This window comes from Stylophora pistillata, chromosome 1, assembly GCF_964205215.1.
Source record: "Stylophora pistillata chromosome 1, jaStyPist1.2, whole genome shotgun sequence".
Lineage (NCBI taxonomy): Eukaryota > Metazoa > Cnidaria > Anthozoa > Scleractinia > Pocilloporidae > Stylophora > Stylophora pistillata.
The window spans coordinates 29,836,633-29,856,276 of NC_142519.1; the positions used below are offsets into that span (position 1 = coordinate 29,836,633).

The 19,644-nt window shown below is 36.1% G+C and overlaps 4 protein-coding genes across 5 annotated transcripts; 1 reads left to right on the plus strand and 3 right to left on the minus strand.

Annotated features, from left to right (window-relative positions):
- Window positions 1-1,994: 1,994 nt before the first annotated feature.
- On the minus strand, window positions 1,995-7,596 carry LOC111331966 (protein MAK16 homolog). Its single transcript, XM_022937202.2, has 10 exons — window positions 7,414-7,596; window positions 7,199-7,245; window positions 6,504-6,613; window positions 5,723-5,901; window positions 5,252-5,289; window positions 5,081-5,135; window positions 4,551-4,625; window positions 4,059-4,163; window positions 3,778-3,840; window positions 1,995-2,723 (listed from the first exon to the last, which is right to left on the minus strand). Exons 1-10 carry the CDS (start codon window positions 7,426-7,428, stop codon window positions 2,562-2,564), a joined length of 849 nt encoding a protein of 282 aa, XP_022792937.1. The 5' UTR covers window positions 7,429-7,596; the 3' UTR covers window positions 1,995-2,561.
- A 225-nt stretch (window positions 7,597-7,821) lies between these two features.
- LOC111331967 (adipose-secreted signaling protein) lies at window positions 7,822-11,799 on the plus strand. 2 transcript variants are annotated; one of them, XM_022937203.2, is made up of 3 exons: window positions 7,822-7,981; window positions 9,912-10,124; window positions 10,469-11,799. In XM_022937203.2, exons 1-3 carry the CDS (start codon window positions 7,930-7,932, stop codon window positions 10,696-10,698), a joined length of 495 nt encoding a protein of 164 aa, XP_022792938.2. In that variant the 5' UTR covers window positions 7,822-7,929; the 3' UTR covers window positions 10,699-11,799. The 2 variants fall into 2 exon arrangements, with proteins under 2 accessions (XP_022792938.2, XP_088611559.1); XM_088755433.1 differs by lacking the exon at window positions 7,822-7,981 and adding an exon at window positions 8,785-8,899.
- Window positions 11,800-12,664: 865 nt separating this feature from the next.
- On the minus strand, window positions 12,665-15,749 carry LOC111331965 (short-chain dehydrogenase/reductase family 9C member 7). Its single transcript, XM_022937201.2, has 4 exons — window positions 15,367-15,749; window positions 14,420-14,605; window positions 13,535-13,774; window positions 12,665-13,223 (listed from the first exon to the last, which is right to left on the minus strand). The coding sequence occupies exons 1-4, from the start codon at window positions 15,707-15,709 to the stop codon at window positions 13,000-13,002; spliced, it is 993 nt and encodes a 330-aa protein (XP_022792936.1). The 5' UTR covers window positions 15,710-15,749; the 3' UTR covers window positions 12,665-12,999.
- Window positions 15,750-15,796: 47 nt separating this feature from the next.
- Window positions 15,797-19,572, minus strand: LOC111331964 (17-beta-hydroxysteroid dehydrogenase type 6). Its single transcript, XM_088755238.1, has 4 exons — window positions 19,158-19,572; window positions 17,537-17,719; window positions 17,114-17,353; window positions 15,797-16,977 (listed from the first exon to the last, which is right to left on the minus strand). The coding sequence occupies exons 1-4, from the start codon at window positions 19,507-19,509 to the stop codon at window positions 16,748-16,750; spliced, it is 1,005 nt and encodes a 334-aa protein (XP_088611364.1). The 5' UTR covers window positions 19,510-19,572; the 3' UTR covers window positions 15,797-16,747.
- Between the last annotated feature and the right edge of the window lie 72 nt (window positions 19,573-19,644).

Here is a 19,644-nt window from a genome sequence, read left to right on the forward strand (position 1 = left end):
ATTATTGTTACATGGACAAATATGTTTCTTTTGACATGTCTCGTATAGGTATTTGGGGTTTTGACCAGTTTGAGTTAATATTTTGGAACATGAGCAAATTGTGTGACCACTTAAAGTCCCTATGACACCTATTTTTTTAGCATTAAATTATAAAAATAGAAGTATGTAGAGGGTTTCTGGTAAGATTTGTAGGTGATTCTGATGCATCTTTGTTATTTTACGAGGTGATAAAAGTACGAAATTGTATCAAACTTAGGCTCCCCGTATCTCTTTGGCCGCGTTAAAGAGTACTGGAACCCATGATGTAATGGTAGCAGCACCAAGTTTATCAAAGAAGCAAAGTGAGTGTGGAAGCTACTGTTTACAATCTTTTTAGCCTAAAAATGCCATTTCGATGTGTAGTTTGGGGTTTTTTGAATACCCCTGACTCAATGAAGAATATTTCTCTCAAGAAGATGCCTACTGTGACGTCATGGCACCCTCTTTGCTCAGCCAGGCATTTTATCCGCGGATTATAGAGCTTGATAAAAATTCAAAAAAGGGCAAAATACCACAAATGTTGCAAAAACATGTTTAAGAGTCATTATATTTTGATGTAAAATAGAAAAAAAATAAGTGTCATAGGCACTTTAACTTTCCATCATTGTAAGTGTCATCAACATTCTGAAAAACAACTGCAGTCTAAAATAATAACTATATCAATAAAAAGGTGTCAAATATGCTTATTATATGTACAGTTCCACAAAATGTTGTATGTACAGTTTTATTTTTCTAAATTCTTATGTAATGTGAATACAGTAATTTTGTGTTGTTTATTTTGTTCCTTGATTAGGTAGTCATAGGTAGAGACCTCTGTTGATAAAAAAAAAAACTGCTTATTGTGATAATTTAACATGTATGAAAATTTAGCCAATGTAATAAAACATTCTTGGGTACAAATTTGCTTGTTTTGGGTACACAATGAAACCTTGTGCTCACAATTCAAGCTGTGTTCCTGTTTTCCATTAGACATTTACCAAACTGGCAGCACTATTTTGAAGTGGAATTCTAAAGAACAAGGCCCAGTGGTTTGAAGGCTAAAAGTATTATTTTTTTGTCCAAAAGTCTATATTAATAAGCCAGCATAATTTTCCCTTTTCTTTTTGGAGCATCTAAGCAAAAAAAAAAAAAAACTAGCCTGATTTTTCCAAGGATAAATCAACCCATTGGCTACTGTAACAGTATACTGGATATTTAGAGAGTAAGGTGGCAGTGGAGGGGGGGAGGGGTACTGCAGGAGGAGGGGGGAGAGAGAGTAGAAAGGAGCTGAAGCTACTGTTGGGATGTCCTTTTTATTTAGGCAGAGCACCTCTTCAGCCTGATTTTTTCTGGATGTCGCCACATGTATTACCAGTAGTTAAGATATGGGTTACAGTCTTTTTTTTTTTTTTTTTAACTGTTTTAATAATCAAGAGTTTTTTCAAGTAGTATGAAATAAAAAGGGTTTGCACCTATGATTAGGACAGTTCCTTTGAAACTGTGTTGACTATTCCCCCTAGAACCTGGATTATATCTTGTGCCAATTAACAAACAGGGCTGTAGCTAGCATGAGGCAAAACGAGGCAATTGCCTCGTCTTGATTTTGGCCTTTTTTTTAATTTTTTCTTTGAAGATTGACTTTTCTGAAGAAAAATGCCACGAAAAATCCTTAAAAGAGCATTTTTGAACCTCTAGATTTCAAAATTTTCTGGGGGGCATGCCCCCAGACCCCCCTAGCAGCTCACGCCTTCGGCACTCAAAAATAGCCTTGTCTTGTCCTGAAGTCTGGCTACAGCCTTAACAACTAACACCAATGTGAGAGCAAGCTCTCACAGGCATTGGGTTAAAAGCAATCACTTTGCAATGGACAAGAATGCAGACAATGCATGCAACACTCCCCACAAGCTCAACGTTTATCATGGCAGTGCCTACGTGCTTGTTAACATGCTCAAACAATGAAGAAATTCTTTTCCTAATCAATTTTTTTCCATCAGTGGTTTATTTTCAAGTGCACTCTTCAAGGTTACACTATTTACACAGCAAATCTAATGCATCTCATAAGGGTCTCCACAAAATTAATTAAAAAGAAGAGCCAATTCATTTTGGAATGCCAATAAACCTTTATAAAAATCAAACTGAAAGACAGCAGATGGCAAAATTGAGACTGTACAGCTTTTATTAAAACTGTTACTTCTCAGAAACTCACCACAAAAATTGGGTATTGCAAGGGCTGCAAATCACTTCCTTTCTGAACATAAATCAAGAGCATACCACACCAATTGCCCTTTGCTGCCTACAAACAACTTCTGCTTGTGTGCAGCTTTGAAAGTTATTAATTTGGAGAGAACCAAATCACTTATTTTCCCGATATGTATCTTGGGGTTCTGAAATCAGGATTCCGCCGACATGTTTAAAAAAAAAACACTCAGGTATCAAGACGGGGCCAGCCTGATACGAATAGGCCATGAATTCAATGATGATAAGGTCCAACATCCCTACAATGTATTCTATTAAAAATAATTTATCTGAAAGTCCTGCCCAAATTAAGCTTTTAATTTAGCTCTTTTAGGTTCTCTTTCTTCTTCATATTCAATCTCTACTCTTGCTTTACGTCCTGCATGTCTTGTAGGAGGTTTTTCTATCTCTTCTTCTTCTTCTTCAACCTCACTCTCTGTTTCTTGTTCACCTTCCTCAACTTGGAAGTCCTGGAATAATGCATAAAATGAAATGGTTAGCTCCAAGACAGTTTGCCTCCTAATGGTTTAACCATTTCCAAAAGCTTCCCTTTGCATGTCACACCTTCCCAAAAAAGTTTCATAGAGTTGCTATTAAGTCAATTATACCAATAATTTTGTCAAAAAACAAACCATCAATCCTCTGTATAGCCCAGACTCCACAACGCTATCCAAGATTAGATGCTAGTAGTTATTTATGAAGTATTTCTCCTTACAGACTATTATTGATACTGTGACATTTTCATTCGTGTTTGTTGGGAGATGCTAACTTTCTATCAAAATGAGTTTCAGTTGTTGATTTTCTTTACTCTCCTTGCCTTGGTACTTGACAATGTTTTCATAGTAAGGGGGATGTTACATATTGATCATTAGGGACTTAAAGCAGTCAGGACGGCAATGCCACGGTAGACGTCGATTAACAAATGAGTTTCTATTTTTAGTTAGAATTTCGAAAATGACTAGATGTGTTTACCGTCTCATAGGGCGCCAGACCTCAAACTCGACATAACGCATAAATTGAGTTCCAAATGTAAATTAAAATAAATTGCCGCCGCGGTTTCACTTTGCAGACAACACAAATCTTGGTGATTTCACGTTGTTGTTTTGCAAAGGACGGCTAAGAAATGTACAAAGTTTTAAAACGCATGTGCTAGGCTATTTTTCTGCCAATTAGATCTATTGTTTTTCCACGTTCTTGTTGCCGCAGCCGTTGTGGTTTGCTTAAAGTCCCCATTATTACAGACAGGAGATAGACAGATAAAAGGTACTGGGGTAATTGTTAACCACTTTAATTCCCAGAGGTGATAATCACATATTAGTTCTCCCTTTTAATACCCATAGATGTACTTTATCTAGCTAACGGGTATTTATGAGAATAGTGAAACTTATCCGGTGGAAGTTGTTATTGTGATCTAATGCAAAATTCTCAGAATTCATTTACAAGGAAATGTCTGGCAGATAGAGGGGAGAATTGATAATCAGATCTTGGTAGTTTAAATACTTAAGAGAGAAACAAAAATCCAACCTCAATATCACTTAGATCACTGACATCAACCTCATCTTCTGCCACAAACTCTGGTTCTTCTTCCTGTTTAAAAATTTAGTTTTTCATTTAAAACATACAAAAAACTTTGAAAATGTATCAATACATTCATGAGGAAATCACCAAGCCTCTAACCCAGTTCACACTAATGCTTCTATGAGTTTTAGTTGTCCAAGCCAAAAACAAAGATGGGTGAGTGGAAGTTCTTTGTCTATCAATACACACATGTTTAAATCAAGTGATTGAATCTTCTTCGACAATACCTCTTCCTCTTCTTCTTCCAGTTCCTCCTCTTCTTCATCTTCTATCTCTTCTTTGTCTAAGGCATTCTCAAATGCAGTGCTGGGAATGTTATAAATATCTCCATACTGCAAAAAAAAAAAAAAAAATGAAGCACTCAAACAACTTTTCTAAAAATTCACATTTTCATTCACATCCATTTTGTTTATCTCTCTGTTATCACTTCAATTTAGATATCAGATATTAGGAGAACCAAAACCAAAGAAGCCTAAATTAAAAATTTCTGTCCAACCTACTACAAATAATTTTAAGTATATATACCACAAAACATAAAAACATTTTAGCTTAACAGAGAGTAAGAACAACAGGAAAACAGAGTCAATCTATTACATTTTACTATGTTTATCTCCACCTTATGATGAAAAGCTTTCAGAACTAATTCAAACCTCAATTGAAAATTAATGAAAATTGCAATGATCTTAGTTTTATTCATTTCAGAGTAAAACATCACTTACTGTTCCTTTCTTTAATCTTTCAAGTAATTCTTTCTCTATAGCATTTTCAAGCTGTGCAGCCACCAGAGCTTTACGCTGAAATAAAACAATTTTATAACAAATTTTTGGAGACTGAAAAACAAATCTAAGTTTCCTTGTCATTTTTAATAAGAATCAGTGAGAAACTGGGTGGTAAGGCTGACCAGTTCTGGCATGGCAGAACAATGCTCTAAAATGTAAACTGTTACTCAGTATCATTTCACTGCAGATTTTTTCCAACTTCACCAGTCTTATCACCATCAAAAACCATGTTTCTCATCTGTCTTTTCTCCCTCATCATTAAACCCATGGGAGAGAACTTCATTATAAATATAAAGTAACAGAATGAAGAATGAGTGTTCATTTGTAACTGCAATCAAAATCTCCCAAGGTAGGCATCCAGTAGCATTTTGTCAAAAAAAAAAAAAAACTGCCATACTGCTATGGAAACCTTAACTAGCAGTGCCAAATCACTAATATTCTGGCCCTGTGTACTGCAATATTGCACTCACCTCCCTTGTTTTTTCCCTTCTTTCAACTTTCTTATTGATTGTCACCAGTTTTTTACTGAAAAAAAAAAAGAAAAGAACGATTATGAAAACATAAAGGGTCGTAATCTTTTCTGTGACTATTCTCGATGCAGTGTGCTCTAATAACAACAGAGGCAATGTAACTTTCCTTACCTTGTTTTGAGTCTAAGTTTCCGCATTCTTATCAAATACTAAGAAAAGAATCAAAATATAGAGTTATCTCTATTATTATTCAGTTATAAATTCTACATAACATGGCTTCCTATTCAAATAAGTGAGTACTTCACTTTAAAAAGATCTTAGCTTAGGTTGGAATGGAAAAAACAAATCTAAGAAGTCTGCACCACAAAAAACAGAAATCATAAAAAATAAGTTAGAATAACTAAATTCAACTGTGTCTATTTTCTCTGCACTAAAATTAAATACCACCATTAATACTACATATCAGCAATTACCTAGTTAGCGACAAGAGAAACCCATTAAATCTGACTCTTGATAATCAAAATCTTTTGTAAATAACATCATTACGAAAGAAGAATTATTTAAGGTGGTTACAATATTATTATGATAAATAAATGTTCAAGACTTTGTTTCATTTTTATTTACTACTTAGGGATTGATTACCTGTACAATTTTGGTGTATCTCTGCTTGCATTTGTGTATGATAAAGTTTGGCCAGTATATAAGGTTCTTGTCAATTTGCTCTAAAGCTTTTTCATAGTTCTTGGAGAGTTTCACTTTTTCCCACATCTTGGCAGGAGAATGGGCTCTCTCTATTGTCTTCATATAAAGATAACAAACACCTACATGCAATGGAAAAACAAGTTGCAGTTTGTTGAAAATACTTTGATTACAAAAACTGTGTAGAAGGTGTTCAAGAACTTGCAACAAAGACAATTACAAAATTACTTTTGTTGTCGTCGCATAACATATACCACCTGGTGACATTTCTTGTCAAATAACCTTGTCCGCAATTAAAAGTCATTGTATAGTGTTACAGTTCAGTATCAGAGTGTTTTGGAGAGCCAATCTGAAGGATCTCAATATTAGTTTATGTTTAAACACAGTGCTAATGGAATTATTTTCCTGTAGGATATATTTCCTTAATACATACATACATACATACATACATATACTTTACTTAATCTTGAATTTGGAGTAGCTAAAGAATAAGCTAGTATCTTCGAGTTACAAGTATAATTCTAAATACTACTAAAATGTAAAATGTAAAATGTAAAATGTAAAATTGTAACATTCTAAAATTTAACTATGAGAAAGAGTCATACTGTAGAATCTTGCGCTTGAAATCAGAAAAGTCAGACATTCTAAAAGAGTCCGTAAGAGAGTTCCATAGTTTTGAAACCATATATGATAATCAGCTGCAGTGTTATTTCACTTCACTTACCATCCCTCTCTCTAACTGTAGCATATCTACTGTTTGCCAGTGGACAAGCCTGTTTGCTGCACAGCCCTGTTACATTATTTTCATTTCTACAAAATTTCTGAGTGGTAGTTCTGCAAAAAGAAAAAAAGAACTCACTCACTTGGTATAAATTGTGAAAGAAAATTAGAACAGCACATTCATGTTTCGACATAAAAATTAAATTCTTTAAAATGAGAATCAGGGCTTGACACTAACCGTAGCCAACTAGCCACAGACCAGTAGAAATTCAGTTTTGGCTGCTGGTTTTCAATTTCCACTGGCCAGTTTGGCTAGTAAACAGACTGAAATTGTCATAACATCTAAAAACATCTAAGATGTCACTAGCCACTTGGCTAGTAAGTTGAAAAGTTAGTGTCAAGCCCTGAGAGTAATGACCAGTATGTGTGGTGTCTCGCCAAATCTAATGACTATATACTTCTTTTGACCCTTTACCTCCCAGAAATGATTAACAAGTAACTTCTCCCTATAATATCCACACATTATCCACCAAACAGGTAACAAGAACATTCAAACTTATCAGGTACAAGTTGTTCTCATGATCTACCACCAAATTCTCGTAAGTAATGTAAAAGGAAATGTGTAGCAGCTCTAGGGGAGAATTAACATCAGATCTTGGGGTGAAAAGGAAATCAATAATATGACAAAGGTGGACTTACTTTACTTTAAATGAGCAGAACCCATGATTTATGACTTGCCATATCACCTTAAACCAAAGAAAAAAATGTTTCAGCATGCTAGCCCATCAAATTTATGAACGATGTTTTCAAGAACTAGACCACAACGTCGATCATTGATATAAAATCTTCACAAATCGAATTTTAAAGAAATCAGACGGAAACACGTGTGTTTTTACAATAATCCTATAACCGACCTCATCGTGCTGCATATTGTCCTTGTTTTGGCGCCAGTATATCACAGTAGTGTTGAAAAAATCAACTTATGTCTTTAAAATACGTAACAGGTCGTTTTTGGAAGACTATTTCAACATTTCCATCGCAAAATGGAAACTTCTTGTAACTTGCAAGCACCTTCAACAAACTTAGCAGCCAGGCTTGGCAAGAGGGCAGATATGAGCAGGGAGGGCTGAGGAAAATATATTTCTGCCTTTCCCTCTTGTTAACAGTTTCTAATACAAATCAGATATAAACCACTCTAAATTAAATAACTTGGGAGACTTTTTTACCTAAATTTAAATGAATACTAATTCCAGTATTTGATGAAAGTGAGCGATATTCGATGGTACAATAATCTATCTACTCTACCCCACCCCAGAGAGGTTAGTTGCTAGTCATCCGTCAGTGATCGATCCCATACCGAACTCACCCTGAGCGCTCACCTATATTCATATTGCTAAACATTAATGATTATTCTTACGAATTAACACGAAATGGCAGCAAATCATCATGGTGTGTTACACGAAGAGGACGATAGTGAAGACGGTAAGTTAACAGCATCGTAATTAGCATTCGTAAGTGGCTGTAAAGGACTTCAACATGTTTCCACTTGCTGTCTTAATAAATGTAATTTAAGATAATGATTCAGTTCTTCCCGTTTTAGACCATTAAAATCCTTTTGAGGGTATTCATATTAAACGCATTTAATGTTTGATCAGTCTTAAGGACCAATACAGTTTGCCTGTGGTGACACTTGGCAATTTTCTGGCGTAAGAAAACTTACTCTTCTGCATTGACTCTGAGTTTTAGAGATCAGTGACAATTTATAAATGTATCATTTCATCATTACGTTTTTCAAATGTATCGAAAAACCGCTTCTGCGTCTAGAGCTCTCTTGAGACAGCTTGAGACCAATCTTTTTATAAGCAATACATGTCTTGAGTAGTTAAAATGTGACCAAACACGAATCTTGCTCACGTAAACACCACCCACATTGACATAGAATTGTGTTTGATCGCAGATGACATCAAAATGTGGTAAGAACGAAAAAGGAGCACACAAGGTGCTCCTGAGTGTATCAATGATGCCCTTGCCACATTTTGACGCAATAGTATGTGGAATCTATTTGTTTTATACAATAAATGAGAAAAAAATGTCAATCGTGATGCCATACATGCGTCTGTCCTCCAATGGATCATAAGTAAGAACCAAACAAAATAATTATGTATTTAGTGAAATTACTGATACATGTTAATATTTAAGTCACCTTTCATTAGCAACATATTTTAATCATAGGAAGAGACATCATTTATTAAATACAACAAGCCTGCTGAGGAATGTATAAATTAAACTGATGAAAAAGAAAAAGACTTACTTGTGGTTTCTCCAACAAAATCATTTCCGTAAATTTTTGGAAGATAGATAGATCGACATCGGTGCTAGGTGTTATGATGCACTCTCCAGGTATACATTTCATTAACCTGCTCTTTAATGTAACCAGTGGAAATTTAAATACTGGTAGAAGTTTATTTTAAATCATGATTTCAAATGAAAGTTTCATTTTCAGTGCTTCGGCCTTCAAGACTTATGCAGAATTTTTGTGTCCACAAAGTTCAGATATATTATATAACAAGTTAACAGACTTCGAGCCAACAGAGACGCCATACCAGAAGGATCCAAAAGGATTCATAGTCCAAACTTCAATAAATGATAGAAGAAGTAATGTGGTACATGGGGACGGACAACTTCCAGCAAAGGAAGACATATACTCAATAAAAAATCTAAAAGTTTAATAAAAAATGTTTCAGTCCGAGACCTTCGTTTCAAGACAACTGATGAAGGTCTTGGACCGAAACATTTTTTATTAAAATTTTTAGATTTTTTATTGAGTATATATCTTCCTTCACTCGAAGTTGTCCATCCTCGTGTGCCACATTACTTCTTATATATATATATATATATATATATATATATATATATATAAGGTTTTTTACGTGTATATATATATATATATATATATATATATAACATCTAAACTATCAAGTTCAAATTTTATTATTTCTGAGAAATACCTAAGCTTCAATCATAGCAGACATCAGTTGATGTTCTCTTGTCAAGTGCAAACCACAGACTGGGAAAATTTAGAAAGCAAACTATTGAGATTGTAACTCACTGACAATTGACTTCAACCTGTCTCTGTAACATGTTGTTTTATGTGATGTGCTTCTTCCAAAACACAATGCTGACTCTTACACCTACTGTTAATTGGACACAAATTCAAACAATGTTTCATTTGTATGATTTGTTATAATTTGGGAAAAAGTCTGTTGTGTCATCAAATGTTTTTTTTTAAATTACCTTAGTTTGCATGTCACACAAAGCAATCTGTCCTGACAGTCTGTCCCAGCAATGTGTCTCTAAGACTGATCCTCAATTGAGTCGTAATCTTTACTCTGAAAGTTTTATGTTTTGGCAGGCCATCATGTACACTTTCCAGAGGATATCAGTGCCAACACAGAAATTCAAATACAGATGAAAGGAGACTCAATAGCCAATGTTCACTTGGGCTTCCTCCAACACAGACACAAGTATGAGATACAATTAAACATTCCGATTTTTCCTGCATCTACATCACTGACACCTATAATCAACACACCTTTCATAGCAGTAGGCAATGTTAATAGTCCAGGTAAGTTTACTGTGATTATTTTTGGAACATTTTCTAGTTTATTGCATAGCTTTCCAAATTGCTATTATTGAAACAAAGAAACATGACTGGTCATTTACAATTGAAACCTTTCACCATAAGAATGACCAGCAGCTAATTTCTCATTACAGGGATACTGCTGAATCATTTCTTAAGATTGTGAGAATAAAGGAAATAATCACTAGTTCGAGAAGGTTTGATTGCTAAATGAACTCTCCCAGTCAATACCAATGGAAATGTAAGAAGAGTTAGGGAGAACATAATTATGTAGATAGCGATACTAGATGTAAAGGGTTCAAGTTATTTTGTCATTGATAAATCTTCAGGAGATGGGAAAGCTCATGAGGTCACATTGGAGCTTGATGCACACAAAGAAGGTCTTCTTAGAGACAAATTTGTGCTAAAAAATGAAGCTGGAGAAGAATTTGTTATTGTAATTCATGCCCGGGTTCTCGGATCTCATAAAGGGACACCAATGCTGAAGGAAGGTATACGCTGTATATACCATGAAAAAGATGAGGAGGAGGATCACAGTGATTGGCAAGGCTTTGATTGACAAGAACTGCCTACTTAGAAGAACTTCAGTTGGATTTTTGATTTAGTCCTGTGACCGAGAGCGTCATTTACACCTTCCTTAACTTTCAAAAACTACTGTATCATTATTTGAGACTCAGCATCAGTTGAAAGATTACAAGAATGTTCTTAGAATGCAGCAACTTCAAATTGCACTGATACCATATGTACTTCAAAGGTACAAAAACTCCAACCTCTTTATAAGCAGTCTATTAAGAGAACTATTAATTATGTACAGTTGGACTCTGCTAACTTGAAATTCCAAGGGAAACTAAAAATTATTCAAATTAGCAAGGGTTTGAGTTATCAAGATTGCTGTTGAATTTCAATTATCCTTTAAATGGTTAAAAAGGAATCACGTTTGTACCATTCATGCACAATCAATGGTCACTTTCATACAATAGGTTTGTTTTACTTAAGGCATTTGATAAGAAAGTTTAGTTGGGGAAGTGTAGCTGAATGTATTACATTTTCATAGAATTATTCTGTTTGTTTCATTCGAAGTAAAAATTCAAGTTATCAGGGTAAATTTGAACCAAAGGAAAGTAATATTAGTTTGACTTAACTAAGTTCGAGTGTAGCTGATTGTAAATATCTTGCAAAATGGGGTCAAATCCAAGGGAAATCAAATCTTGGTCAGTTATGGTGTGGTTCAAGTTTACTGGGCTTGAGTTAGCAGGGTTCTACTATAAGTACTGGTAGCTAATGTTAAAGAAATATTAAAAAAAATTGTAGTTTGTAATTTTAATTTTAAGTTATGTAATATATTTTAAATCAAGAAGTCCTTTTTTGATGATTTTTGACAGTTATAGAGTAGAGAAGCAATTCAGCTTATAAAAGTTTTTTAACTGTAAATAAAACATATTAAATTTATGCATTTCTTGTGTGAAAATTCATCATATGCATACACATGAAAGCATTTTTAGTAGTAGGTATTTTAGTACGTAACTGCCTTTTTGTGCTTAAAGAGGTCTTACTGCAGCTATTTTTGTCATAGATGTGGTTTTAAAACCTCTAGAAGTTAGCTTAAATATCAAACAAAGTGGTCGTACTATGTGACAATAAAAACTCACATCAAACTTTATGTCACTTGCAATATCTTGTTTTTTTTTCTGATGCCAACTACTCATGTAAGATTACAGTAATACAAGTGTGTACTTAATGTGTTAAGGGTGACCATAATGTCAAAATATTTTTTACACTCATCTAATTCTACATTTCACCAAATGAACTTCTGCGAAAAAAATTTTCGATTTGGATAAAACGCAATTTTTTTAATAATTTTTTAAAGACATTCAAATTTGCCGCCATTTTGGTCCACCATTCACACCAGTCTTCCTTGGTTTAAAGTGAGTCGTGATGTAGGTTCAGGAACACGCGATTTTGGGTTGTGACTTATCTGACTTGAAAACAAGTGGGAATTTGCTTCAGAGTGGTCACAATATCGTAAGCTCACAATATCGTAAACAACCCGCACTCGACCAGTGTATTTATATGCACTTTGAGGTCAAGTGAGGTTCCTGAACCTACATCACAGACATCAGTCACGTGGTTATTTTGAGCACATTACTCTTGTGATCAGCGGCAGGGGTCAATCGCACGAAAATAGAATTTTGAGCTTTGTAAAAATTTGTAAAAAAATCACATTTCATCCAAATCGAAAAAATTTTTCACCGAAGTTCATTTGGTGAAATGTAGAATTAGATGAGCGAAAACGTTTTTTGACATTATGAGCACTTTAAGGGTGACCACAATTGCTCAGTAGAGGTGACTGCTTAATAGAAGTGAATATTACAGTGATAAAGGGGAAACAAATTCAAGACTTTGACAACCAATACAGGGTGAGTGCCTAATACAGTGCCACCTAATAACGGTACAACTGTACTTTGGTGTAATGCAAAGTTCGTCTGGTCGAGTTAAAAAAAACAAAACAAAACAAAATAGACTGTTGCATGTAATGCCAGCTGAGTACACTTTATAGCTCTGTCTTGTTTACTTATTTATTGTAGTCTTCTAACTACTGGATTAATACTAAGTGTGGGTAAAGCCAACATTGTTGTCTTGTCATAGGTTTTAGTTTAACTTGACCCTCTATTTTAACATGTTTGTAGTTTCCTTCCACAAAATATAGTGTGGACCAAAGAAGCATACTGATTTCTGAAACAGTTTATACGTACAAAATTACAGCATAAGTAAGCTGTGGTCATTCCATTTCTGATTTTTAAGACATATTCTTCTTCGACTTGCGTAAGATGCTTGTAGACCTTTTCTGTTTTACTTTTGTTTAAGATGATGCAGCTTGCTGTTTTGGTGGATTAAAAGCAAGATGGAGAATGAAGTCAGATATATATGCTGGCAGCCGTGCTAACCATACAAGAAGAAACTTTGCATCTATTCCAACCAAATATCGGTCAGCTGGTGAACTTGATGTTAGGGCTTCCACTATTGCATCAACAACTTGACTGATGTTTGACGTACGATACACTCCATCTCTCATAATTTCAATACCTGCAAGAAACCCAGGTTTATGTTTAGCTCCAACAATGATCAGCACATTATTTTCAGTCACATATTTTGTCAGTTGAAGATGGATAAAAAAGGTTCAGCTTGCATAATTGCAAGGAAAGACATACATGTACAAGACTGTTATCTAATTTTAATTATTAATAGTTAATACATTTGAAGAAACCAGATCTGTCTTAATTTGAGCTTGCCATTCTTTGAGTTGAGATCAATGCCATATTCACTATACAAAATTTTCTCTGATTTCCTGATAAAAATGTATGGTATAAATGTATGAAATGTAAACATGTTTATACTTCTTTTAAGGTATTCCTCTCCATACTCATCCTTCAGCTCATCACTCAGTTGGTTCCAGCCCTCTCTCAATTGCTGCTCAAACACATCTGGGGCACAAATGTTGGTTGAAAATGATCCTGGTTCTAAAATGCACACTTTGATTCCCCAGGGAAGCATTTCACGCCTCAGAGCATCTGAAAATGCCTCCACACCATATTTGCTCACAGAATATGAGCAGTAAAAACTTGCTGAAAAACGTCCTGTTGGTATGCAAATTGAAAAAAATATGTACGAAGCACAAAACCAAAACAATAAGGAGCATGTTACTGGAAGAAAAGAAGAATGAACAAAGCACAAAACCTAAACAATAAGGAGCAAGTTATTGGAAGTAGCCTTGAAAAGTAGGAAAAAATTTATTATTATTTCTTCTAATCAAAGAAATATTGAACATATCAAGAATAACTTCAGATATCTGTTTTTTCTTTTTAACACGAAACACTTTTGTCCACTACAATCCCAGCTGTACATTAATAGGCACTTAAAAGTCATTGATGATATCTACTCTTACAATCTTATTTCAAATTCTCGAGTAATTTCCCTCATTAACTTTGCATCATACACTCCACTCAAACCAAGACTTTGATTTAGCAATAAATCAACAGACATACCAGATATGTTTGTTCCCTCCACACATGATTAGAGTGATCATGTTATAAACTACTTTGTACAAAATTTGCTTCTGTGACCCCTACTGATCCTTGACCTCAATTCCACATTCCAAAATCCTGAATTTCCACAAATCCAATACATAATTCTGCTTTTAATTAAGAAGTGGATCCTACTGTCTATGTAGAACAAAATAATATCAGGTATTTGCCAGGCTTAAACAAGGGGCTGTCCCTCACCTGCCATGCTTGATAAGTTTACCACTCGTCCAGAAGTCCTCTTTACCAGTGGCAAAAAGGTCTTAGTAACATCAATCATACCCCACAGGTTCACATCTGCTGAACGTCTGAAGACTTCCATGGGTGTCCACTCAACAGGACAGATGGTGCCAATTCCTGCATTGTTCACCAGTCCCCACAATCCAGCTAAGAAAAAAATGGAGATCTTTCTCAAATATGGAGAATTAATCTTCTTTATAGACCCAGCAACCAGACATTGTTTGTTCATGAGTATATCTCTGCAATATAAGATTTAAAAGTATGTTGCTCAAAAAATTGCTCATATCAATAACCAGTTTTATTGAGCATGTGCCCATCTCCTATAGGTAAAGACATTCCATCCTGTATCAACAGGAGACAGATCACCAGAGATGTGTCCTAATTTCTCTGGTCTCCCAGGTGATTTTTAAGGAATGGTTTGTCATTAACATCCAATTGGCTGGGGTTATGATCTCATTGCTCTCAACTTTGAACCATGTCCCACATGCCAGGCCGAGGTGGTTGTGTTGTACAATGATAATAACCTTTGACACCTTCCTTCCAGAAACTTTTCTTATCGTCAAATGTTTTTCTAAATCGCGCCTTTTTCGATCAAGTAAGGTCTTTCAAAATAAAACACCTGAGAGAGGTTCTTTAAGCGTTCACAAAAATCAATTTCTTAATAATGTAATCATTTTAGGTAAAACTGATTTATGAAAGGTAAATACTTGATTCACCAGTTTGCCTACATAACTGCTACAGTTTTACTTTTAGTTAAATGACTAAAAAGGCCGCGAGTAGCCGTTTCTATCAACGTAGACCAGCCACAAGCGTCACGCAATAGTTGCCAGAGGCGACTCGTCGCTCTAACCGATTCACCTCTAACTAATCGTACTAACGTGAACCAGGGATATACAGTATAACATTACCAGTAGAAATTTCTTTTTTGACTTCGCTGTACACATCTTTTATCCGCTCAGAATTTGTCACATCCATCTGAAAAGTTTTCAATCTGTCACTCGCAACTGATCTCAAACTCTGTTCTCCTTCTTTCGTTAAACAAGTCGCAATCACACACGCTCCCATCTTGTCCAGTCGAATGGCTGTTTCACGACCGAAGCCCTGGTCACAGCCAGTGATCAAAACATACATCCCAGTTAAATCAACTCTGGACTTTGGCCATAAATAAGTGACAAAATAGATAGTTACTATTCCAATAACAACCACGATAACCCATGATGGGAGTAAGGTAACAAGACTTGCGAGGTTCATGTTTCTCGATCTCTGATCAAGTCACGCAGTCAAGTCACGAAAGTCATTGAGAGAGAGAGAGAGAGAGAAAACTGGGTTCTACAAAAGTATGAGTCGATCTTTTATTTATCGTTATTGAATAAATAAAAAAAATGTTTATTAACTTATCAGTTCATTTATTTTGTAGGTTATTCATTCATTCATTAATTCATTCGTTCATTCATTCATCCTTTTGTAGTAAACGTGCTTATGTAATAGCATATACATGTATTTCTGACAGAAGGAAATGTTGATACGAGGGTACGTACTGGGGTGGCTTTGGGATTTTCGGTTTTGCGGTTTTGACTGTTTTTTGGATCGGTTTTTCGGTTTTGATGTTCAGAGCGGTTTGCGGATTTTACATGTTTTTGCATTCGGTTTTCGGTTTTCCCGAAAACTCTGATGCGGTTTTCGATTTTTCCTTTTTGATCCCTTTAAAGCTGAAAATGTAGCGGTTTTTTCAGGTTTACATGCGGTTTTCGATTTTGCTGCCTTTTTTCGTCCGTTTTCCGGTTTTGGAGGTTTTTTTCTCCGGTTTTGCGGTTTCCCAGAGGCCCCAATGCCCCCCTCTGATACGAAAAGTTATCAAAGGATCCAACGGTCAGAGGACTGGTTCTGCGCGAGGGGTAACAGGCTTGTAAAATCTTTTTTACGTGTTACCCTCCAACGCTTCACTAGTTATTGTACAGGTATTTTCTATCTTCTATTTGACTCAGGCTTCGATTGCTGTCTGCCATCTGCTTTATCTGGTGGAAAATTGTACCAATTTTATATCTGCATTGATGGAGACTAGAATTCGAAAGTCTCTGGTTTTCCAAACATTCTGCAGCGGGCTCGAATCTGACCTGTGAGGCACAACAAACGCAAATGAGCTAGTCGAATATCACTTCAGATGATGCTGCTCCAACTTGCAATAAAAATCACCAAGACGCTTTGGTTGTTTTTCTGATCCAGATCCAGTGCTTCTAATTTTCTTCCTGTCACAGGAAAGGGTTTGAGGTTGTAGCCTCGTTCCTATTCCTATCGATTGTTTTTCTTTAATCTTGGTTCCGGTGAAAGTGCCATGATCCTAAAGAGGAAGTCAGTAATACCAGCCGGTAACATTGATAAACACACCAAGGCCTTAGCATCCAAGCCAATAACGTAACGTGTCTGTGGATTGCGTGACGTAAGGGCGTGGACGACACTATTGACTACTTTGTGTATGTGCGGCGAGGCTACAGAGTCAAATAACTTTAAAGATACCAGACCTGCAAAAGAAAAAAAAAAAAAAACAAAGTTCAGAAAGTAAAGTTCAGGATGGAGTGCACCAGGTATAGAAAAATCCATTGCACTTTGTTGTATTGGAGCCAAGACAATAATGTTTTTCGAAACACGGCACATTACCTTTCTGAAGTCCTTCCTGGCCGTATTCTTGCTTCATTTCCTCACTTAGCCCGTCCCACATAGACTGCCACTGATTTATCAGCACATCTCCACTGACTAATTTAGTTTTGTGAGCTCCAGCCTCAATGATACTCACATTTACCCCCCAGGGGCGCGTTTCGCGCCTTAGAGCATCCGAGAAGGCTTCAACTCCATACTTGGAGATAGCATAGGCAGTCATATAAGGAAGAGTTATTCGACCTATGAGAATAAAGAAAGATAATTCAACTAGAGACCTGTTGTGCCTTGCGTAAAAAAAATGCTTGGGTGACCGCTAAATACAGGTTCGACTCTTAATTCTTGACCATGATTTGGACCAGAATGGTTACAAGGTCATCATTCTTGGGTTTAAGTTTACAGCGAGTCTAGTCACTCGCGACTCACCCAATATACTTCCTACGTTGAGTACGCGTCCGCGTGCTTTTTTGATCAGCGGCAGAAAGGTTTTCGTGACGTACATCATTCCCCAAAGATTTACATCTACAATTTCTTTAAAACTTTCCAGCGGCTGCCACTCGATCATGTCCACCGTCAGTTTTCCAGCGTTGTTTACCAGTCCCCACAATCCTGTGGAGATCAACAGATTCACCAGTATGACATTAGAAACGTTGTTTAAAATTCTGGTGCATTATTTTGTGACTAATCATAAATATGATTTTTTTTTTTTTTTGTCAAGTCCAAGATAACATTACTAGCTGTCAACCACCTTCACGCTACGCCTTCAAGCTGGGTCGCTTGGCTTTATTCGGTAAATATCAAGTCTAAACCTAAAAAAATTAAGGTAAAGCGACCCAATCTACAACGGTGATATGGATAGCCTGCAGAAAAATTCCCATTTTGTTTGCGTTTTTTCAGGCGATCGGAGGCAAGTGCGAGGCAAGCGCGAAACGAGCGCGAGTCACGCGCGAGGGATGGAGCTCGAAAAAAAGTAACGCCAGGCCTGTCCTGTAGGTTACATTACGCAATGCATCTAAAGATGTTTGTTGTCTCGCGAGATCCTACAGTCTACGACGACATGTGACATGTACAAATGTTTCAGGTCCGAGTGGTACTTGGTGTTCCTTGTACCAGCCAGGTAAAAGTCTCCTTCTTTCGACCGTATAGAAACTTGTATTTCAAGTGAATAAATTTTATACAAAATAGACAGTTGCGTGACGTCATTCAACGACGTATTGATTAAAATTTGTTGCCTATCTCTTCCGTGTTTTATCAGTAATATATCTATTCTTCGGATCGATGGCGACCCGGTTTTCAAGTAAGCAAGAGTGAAAGGGAGTCTTGGTGCCGTTATTCAAAAAACCAATCTGCTGTGATTAGTATGCACTTTGCGCTAAGAAACTCTTGAAAAGCAAAACTGGAATAAATTTAATAGGTAATTAATTTCATCTTATGCCCTTATCGTAATCAATAATCTACTCACCGTATTATTTGTGTGTAAGCTGTATACATCTGTTTAAAGTTATCTGGAAAATGTGCTTCTTTTAAAACAACCCTAACTGAATTTATCTTCCAAAATTTAGTTAAATTTGATTTAATTCGACAAGAAAAGTTGCCACTAAAGCCAGAGTAAAACCGAAATTGAATGCTCATTAAATCACTGGATATCGTCGCACAAAATATTGGTTTGATTTAGCTTTTTACAATTTTAAATGATTTTTCAGAAATTCATGTACAGAGCTTATCTAAACGAGAATTGAAAATATCATCATTGCTTAAACAGACAGCAATTATACCAGACAAGTTCTAGACAGCGATGTCTATATCTCCAAGACATGTCTGTTACCGTAGCTCTTTTCATCCCTTCTAAAGATACGTATTATTGACAAGTTCGATTTATTTCCGGCTCTTGGCTGGATTACAAGGAAAAGTATCCATGAAGAGTAAATCGTCCGTCTGTTCTCTGAGTATGACCTCCGATGTATTTAAGAGATAAGATTGACACTCGCTCAGTTAAGACTTGACACGAAACAGAAGGACGTTATCGAAATTCTTATCCTCGAATTACCTTCATCCGCCGGAATCTCGTTCTTAATGCTTTCAAAAACCTCTTGAACTTGACTGATATTCGTAACATCCATGCAATATGTCTTTACCCTGTCACTGCAAATGGCCTTCACTGATTCCTCCCCAGATTTAGTTCTGCAAGTCGCAATCACGCGGAATCCCAGCTGATCTAATCGCAGCGTGATCTCCTTGCCGAATCCCGACCCGCATCCTGTTATCAGAACGTATTTATTCTTTAATCCTGCGATTTTCTCCTCATCTCCGCGAAGAGACAGGAAAATCCATCTTAAGATGTAGTATGTTGTTGCTATACCTAATACCACAAAAGACAACGTCACTATTGCCGACGCCATTTGACGATCGTGGAGACAATGATGGCTGGTTTCAAAGGGGTGAGAGGGATAGCCTAGCTGGGGAACGCGAAGCACGAATCGCGCAGCCTGCTTTTGAGGGGGGGGGGGAGGAGGGGAAGGGGGGAAGGGGAAAGG

Coding starts and splice junctions, on each gene's coding strand:
- LOC111331966 (XM_022937202.2), bottom strand. Junction 4,164..4,550: donor AAAGATTAAAGAAAGGAACA/GTAAGTGATGTT, acceptor TTTTTTTTGCAG/TATGGAGATATTTATAACAT. Junction 2,724..3,777: donor GTGATCTAAGTGATATTGAG/GTTGGATTTTTG, acceptor GCATTATTCCAG/GACTTCCAAGTTGAGGAAGG.
- LOC111331967 (XM_022937203.2), top strand. CDS start 7,930: ATGGCAGCAAATCATCATGGTGTGTTACACGAAGAGGACGATAGTGAA. Junction 7,982..9,911: donor AGAGGACGATAGTGAAGACG/GTAAGTTAACAG, acceptor ATGTTTTGGCAG/GCCATCATGTACACTTTCCA. Junction 10,125..10,468: donor AGGCAATGTTAATAGTCCAG/GTAAGTTTACTG, acceptor ATAAATCTTCAG/GAGATGGGAAAGCTCATGAG.
- LOC111331965 (XM_022937201.2), bottom strand. CDS start 15,709: ATGAACCTCGCAAGTCTTGTTACCTTACTCCCATCATGGGTTATCGTG. Junction 13,775..14,419: donor AAACTTATCAAGCATGGCAG/GTGAGGGACAGC, acceptor GCATACCAACAG/GACGTTTTTCAGCAAGTTTT. Junction 13,224..13,534: donor AGAGGAATACCTTAAAAGAA/GTATAAACATGT, acceptor GGTTTCTTGCAG/GTATTGAAATTATGAGAGAT.
- LOC111331964 (XM_088755238.1), bottom strand. CDS start 19,509: ATGGCGTCGGCAATAGTGACGTTGTCTTTTGTGGTATTAGGTATAGCA. Junction 17,720..19,157: donor CGAGATTCCGGCGGATGAAG/GTAATTCGAGGA, acceptor TGATCTCCACAG/GATTGTGGGGACTGGTAAAC. Junction 16,978..17,113: donor CCAGGAAGGACTTCAGAAAG/GTAATGTGCCGT, acceptor TTTCTTTTGCAG/GTCTGGTATCTTTAAAGTTA.